The sequence below is a fragment of the Acomys russatus genome, chromosome 25 (genome assembly GCF_903995435.1).
Source record: "Acomys russatus chromosome 25, mAcoRus1.1, whole genome shotgun sequence".
Lineage (NCBI taxonomy): Eukaryota > Metazoa > Chordata > Mammalia > Rodentia > Muridae > Acomys > Acomys russatus.
This window is the reverse complement of record NC_067161.1, coordinates 39,424,258-39,430,534: the sequence shown is the minus strand read 5'-3', so window position 1 is coordinate 39,430,534 and position 6,277 is coordinate 39,424,258. Positions and strand designations below refer to the sequence as shown.

Below are 6,277 nucleotides of genomic sequence, written 5' to 3'. Positions count from 1 at the left end.
TTTAATTCACATTTATGCAGTAGTTTCCCATGATATATAGACATGACCCTTGTTTAATGCATCAAGGTTAATGTGCCCTGGTTTTCTTTTAGCATCTATCACAGAGGCAGGCTGTGAGCATGGAGTGGAAGGAATGGTGAATTACTATCAGGAACATCTCAGGGCTGTGTTCTCTCTGCTTCTCAGAATCCATGAAGAAGTGGCTGGCAGTCCACAGAGACACTGCTGCCACAGCCTGGCCTGGCAGCCAGCGGTGACAGCTGCCACCTCTGCCTCCTTCGGATCCTTATAGCAAAGGGTGGACCCTGTGAGGAGAGGAACGTGGAGAAGCAGAGACCAGAACACAGTGAGGCATCCCCCTAACTCTGTCCAACCAGCCTTAGATAAGCAAACATATTACATGTATTTTTCTATCTTTTCATATGAACATGGTTATACTAATGTATATTTAAAGAATGTTTATCTATCAAAACAAACATATGTACAAATCTCAAAGTCAATTGTCCCGCCCCGCAGGGTAAGTCGAGCAGGGTCCCTGAAAGAGGGAGTGGGGATTGAGGGGGCAGAGACATGAAGAACGGAGCCAAGACATGGCCGGATCAAGGCTCAACTTAATTCAAGCCAGCAGGGCTTATATAGCAAAACACCACAAACTCTTACACCTGTGTTTGGAACAGTGCTGGTTTTGTGGCTCAACTGTCAGCCACAGCTGTAAGCACAGTGATTTCTCCTAGCATGGCTTTCCACTGTATGCATTACTCAACTAAGATCTTTTACCATATTATTTTAAAAACCACATTCTTAAATGTGCACCTCATAATGTGTTATTATTAGAAGCAGATGTGTAGTCATTAATTTTCTTGTTGACGTGTTTGTTTTCTTGTTTGCATTTCACTCTTAGTGTTTGTTTGTTTGGTTGGCTTGGTTTGGTTTGGTTGGTAATTCATTATTTTTGTTAGTAGCAAAAAAAAAAAAAAATCCTGTAAACTTCAAATACTGGTTTTTAGAGGACATGATTTGTAATCAGAAAAGGTCACTACCTTGAACTCTGATAGGGTTTGATCTGAGGTGTGGTGGCTCTAACCACAGATGTGAATTTTTACTTTATAAATTACTGAATTATAGGCAGATTGTCATCCTCAGATCCACAAGCCCAGGGAAATTTCTTAGCACAGTTGGTTTGTGCACATATCCCTGGGCATACACTGACCCCAAAGCTTCTTAGTTACCTAGGAGACACCCATGGTCATCACCCCCTGGATGAGCAACTACACTGGCCTGTCAGATTTCACCCTGGTGGGACTCTTCAGTCAAGCCAAACACCCTGCCCTGCTTGCTGTGGTCATATTTGTGGTTTTCCTGATGGCCTTGACAGGAAACACCCTCCTGGTCCTTCTGATAGTCTCTGACACACACCTCCACACTCCCATGTACTTTTTCATCAGCCAGCTGTCCCTCATGGACATGATGTACATTTCTGTCACTGTGCCCAAGATGCTCATGGACCAGGTCCTAGGGAGCCACACGATCTCAGCTGCTGCCTGTGGGATGCAGATGTTCCTCTACCTGACACTAGGAGGTTCAGAATTTTTCCTTCTGGCTGCCATGTCTTATGACCGCTATGTGGCCATCTGTCACCCACTCCGTTATCCTGTCCTCATGAACCGTAGAGTGTGTCTTCTCCTGACGTCTGTCTGTTGGTTCCTGGGATCCTTGGATGGCTTCATATTTGCTCCTGTCACCATGACCTTCCCCTTCTGTGGGTCCCGGGAGATCCACCACTTCTTCTGTGAGGTCCCCGCTGTGACAAAGCTGTCCTGCTCAGACACCTGGCTCTCTGAAACCCTCATGTACCTGTGCTGTGTGCTCATGCTTCTCATCCCTGTGACGGTCATCTCCAGCTCCTATTCGTCCATCCTCCTCACTGTCCTCAGGATGAACTCGGCAGAGGGCAGGAAGAAGGCCTTTGCCACCTGCTCCTCCCATATGACTGTGGTCATCCTGTTCTTTGGGGCTGCTATCTATAACTACATGCTCCCTGCCTCCTTCCACACCCCTGAGAAGGACATGGTGGTGTCTGTGTTTTACACAATACTCACCCCTTTGTTAAACCCACTAATCTATAGTCTTAGGAATAAGAATGTCACAGAGGCTATGAAGAAATATTTGTGTGTAAGATCCCTCTCTAAAGAAACAGTGAAATAATTTGGAAGGGATCATGCCTTTTCCTGGTCTCTAGACATCTGTTGCTCCTGACCTCATGCTGACATCACTCCTCATCTGTCTGTCTCGTCTCATAGTCAACATCTATGGAGAATTATTTATCTATTCTGAAAATTCAATCTTCTTCTTCTTCTTCTTCTTCTTCTTCTTCTTCTTCTTCTTCTTCTTCTTCTTTCTTCTTCTTCTTTTGATTTTTGATACAGGGTCTCTCTGTGTAGCCTTAGATCTCTTGGACTCACTTGGTAGACGCTGGCCTTGAGCTCATAGAGATCCACCTGCCTCTGCCTCCCGAGTGCTGGGATTAAAGGCCTGTGCCACCACGCCTGGCTTTGATATGCTTCTTGTCCATCCAAACCATTTGTTCTGTCAATGTTACACATTTTGAAGTTAATAGTAGCCATTTAATTTTGTGTGACAATAGTCTTACTAAGCACATATTGTATCATATTGAGCAATAAATGGTCATGAGTTAGTGAGTTGACAGACACGTGTTAACAACGTTAAAAGAGGTGAATTGACATAATTGGCATATTGAATCAATTCTTTTATTTTCTTGATATTTTGTGTAAATTTGAAATTATTTAAAAATAAAGAGCAAGGTACAGTTCTCTCCATTCAGCTCCTCTATTATGACATAGTAAAAAAATAGTTAAAAGATATTTAAATCTGGATGGTTCAAGTGGCTCTGAGGGTTTCAAATTGTCAGTGTACCGGTATTTGCATATAAATATACCCTCAAAACCAAACTCAGAGGGAATGAGGTGTAGCCTATTCTGTAAGTGAGGGACAATGACCCAGGAACATGGACTCAGATTTCCTCCAAAGTGTAGTAGATATAAACATGTTTTTGTTTTGATCCCAAGTATGGGATAGGAAACAGAGAACAGGTGATGTTTATCAACTTGGAGGTCAAACCACCTGATGTGGGGCCTTGGTTTTTGTCAGCTGAAAAACATCCTAGTACGGGCTCTGGAAGGGGAGATATATATGAGCCCAAAACCAGAGGTGGGGGCTTTTTGGGTCTTGGTATTGTTTGGCAGTTCATAGCTCCACTTCAAGATGCTCCTAGAGAGAACCACTCCAGCGAAGGCTTTGAGGCTCTGAGTCCTGGCTGCTGTTCCAGGTTTCAGCAGCAACTTTGGTGGAATTGCTGGTCTGCTGAAATCCTGCCACCAGGGGAATTGCTCCCAGAAACTGAATTCAATATGGTCTACTTCTCCTGTTCCCATAAATCTCCTTTCTCTCCTATCTATGGTAGGTGGGTGGGAAGGGAGATATAAGCATTTAGATAACTCCAAATAAAGTAGGTTTGGAAAAGGTAAAGCCTACACCAAAGACATGTCCCAAAGGCTCAAAGAAAGTTACAAAATATAGACAAATCATAGGTCACAGCTCAAGGCCTATTTTTCAACCACACCTGTTAAAACATAAGGATTCAGGTTGTAGCCAAGTGTCAAAGTCTCAGCCATGGTTCTCAGAAGCTGTCTGGTGATATGGAATGCTTTTAGTGTGGAGGAAGCTAGCATTCTGACAAGCCAATACATTCCAAATGGTTTCACCTGATAGACACAGGGATGCTGGCTCAGCAACCAAAGTGGACAGTGGAATGGCTCCTAAGGACATTATAGATAGATGAATGTTGGTGCTGAGAATAGCATAGTTGAAAGGCCAGGTGTAATGCCACGTCCTTTTAATCCCAGCACTCAGGAGAGAGAGAGGCAAGTGGATCTCTGTGAGTTGAGGCCAGCTTTGTCTATATTGGGAGCTCTAGGGCTACACACACACACACACACACACACATACACAGAGAGAGAGAGAGAGAGAGAGGTTCGATTTCACAAAAACAAAAACAAAGCTAAACAGAAGAATATCAAATATGAGAAACTTTTTTTCTTTTTCAAGATGTTCATACACTTGTATACTGTCTGCTGTTAGTCCCTATAGGCAATTACACTTCTACCTATGTCTCATCTATATGCACGTGATTCTACATGTCTGTATACAATTTAGGGACCACAAATGACTGAAAACATGTGATATTTCTCTTTCAGAGACTGAATTAATTCACTTGGTGAGATTGTCTCCAGTTGTGTCCATTTTTTTTTCTGTGAGTAACATTACTTTGTTTCTATTTATGGATGAAATAAAATCTCATTGTTTATACACATTTTCTTCATCCATCCCTCTGTTGGGTACCTAGGTTGGCCCCATAACTACTTAGCCTTTGTGAACAGTGCCACAATAGGCACTGAAGTGCACTCACTGCCGTGAGTCACCAGGAGTCCTTCAGGTAATTGTGAAAAGTGGCATAGCTGGTCACATGGAGGATCTACTTTTTGCTCTCTCTCTCTCTCTCTCTCTCTCTCTCTCTCTCTCTCTCTCTCTCTCTCTCTCTGTGTGTGTGTGTGTGTGTGTGTGTGTGTGTGTGTTTAAAAGTCTCGGTACTATACTGGGATCCAAAACACTCAGTGAGGTCAGAGGCTGGCCAATAAAGACTTTCTACTGGTTTAAACCCATGTCCCAGACATCTTCTCTGCTAAGTAATACTCCACAGCAACGGAATCTCACTGTTGTGCTGACTTTCTTTCTTTCTGAGAGTTAGTGAGATTGCACACTTTTTTCATGCTCATTGGCCACTTGATATCATCTTTTGAGAACCGTTTGTCTATTTAATTAGGCCATTTTCTAAACTACGTGGTTCCATTTCCTATTTGCTGGTTTTTTTGTGTTTTCTATGCGTTAACCTTCACTCAGATGAATAGCTACCAAGTCTTCCTCCCATTCTGCCGTCTCTTCATTCAAGCATTTCCTTGGCCATAAAGAACCTCCTGCTCCTGCAGTCTACCAAGATCCCACCTGATGGTTGCAGGCATTTTTTCCCTGGCCAACTGGAATCTTAGTCAAACGTCCCAGCCTGTGCCTGTGTCTCATTGTGTTTTCTCTGCTTCTTCCTGTTTCAGAGCCTTGGGGCTCAGTCAGACTTTGGGCAAGAGATGGGTCTGACTTCATTCCTGTTTGTCGCTATCTAGTGTTCTTAGTACGAGCTGTTGGTGGAATCATCTTTTCTCCATTGTGTGGTGGCCATGGCTGTGTGGGTTCATACCTCAGTCTTCTGTTCCACGTCACTGACCTGTACGCCTCCTTTTGTGCCCACACCATGCAGCTTCTGTTACTGTGGTTTAACATGAGGTCAGGAATGCTGATACCTTTGCCATTTTCTTTTGCTTCAGTTTCATGTGGCTATCTTTTGTTTGTTTGTTGGCTTGTTTGATTGGTTCTTTGGTTGTTTCTGGGTTTTTTGTTTGTTTGTTTGTTTTTGTTTTGTTCTATTTCTGTGAGCAATGACATCGGTGCAAGGAAATAACTATTTAATCCTGCGGTTTTGGAGTATGTCTTCAGCCTTGTCCTTCATCTCTGGTAGTCTTTCTCCTGCTTGCTCCAGTTGATTATTGATATTTTCTGCTATTTTATTAATGGTGAGTTTCAGTTTTTGGAACATTCTATTCATGGATTTTTTTTTCTGGAAAATCTCAATTTCCCTGTTTATTTTTCTCATGTTCCTGGGTTTTTCTAAGAGGAAACTTGAGCAAAACAAGGCTATATAAGACTGGTCACTATGGAAACTAATATATAAACAAAAGTAGATGACATAAGAAGGCAATAAAGTATAAAAGCTTTTTTCTCCTTAATATTAAGTACCCTTTATTGTTAGATAATTATTCACATTCCATTTTTATTCTCTCATACAGCTCATATAATAAACCATATTTCAACTCAGAAAGAGGTAAAATGTTCCAAGAGCAAAAAAGTCAGAGACATCTCACTGTTAGGAGTGCTACAAAAACAGCATGCTAACAACCATAACAACCTAGTGCAGACCCATGTGGGCTCCATGAGACACTTTGAGTCCTGCTTAGTTGTTGACTTTCTGGCCGTGTACTCCTGGTGTCCTCAACCCCTCTGACTCCTACAGTTCTTTCTCCCCAACTTTCACAGAGTTCCCCTAGCTCCAAGGGAAGGAACCCAGTGAAGATCTCCAATTTGGGCTCTCTTC

The 6,277-nt window shown here is 42.6% G+C and overlaps 1 protein-coding gene across 1 annotated transcript; it reads left to right on the top strand.

Annotated features, from left to right (window-relative positions):
- Nucleotides 1–1,242: 1,242 nt before the first annotated feature.
- Nucleotides 1,243–2,205, top strand: LOC127208341 (olfactory receptor 2T29-like). The gene has a single exon (XM_051167755.1). The coding sequence runs from the start codon at nucleotides 1,243–1,245 to the stop codon at nucleotides 2,203–2,205; it is 963 nt and encodes a 320-aa protein (XP_051023712.1).
- The last annotated feature ends 4,072 nt before the right edge of the window (nucleotides 2,206–6,277 follow it).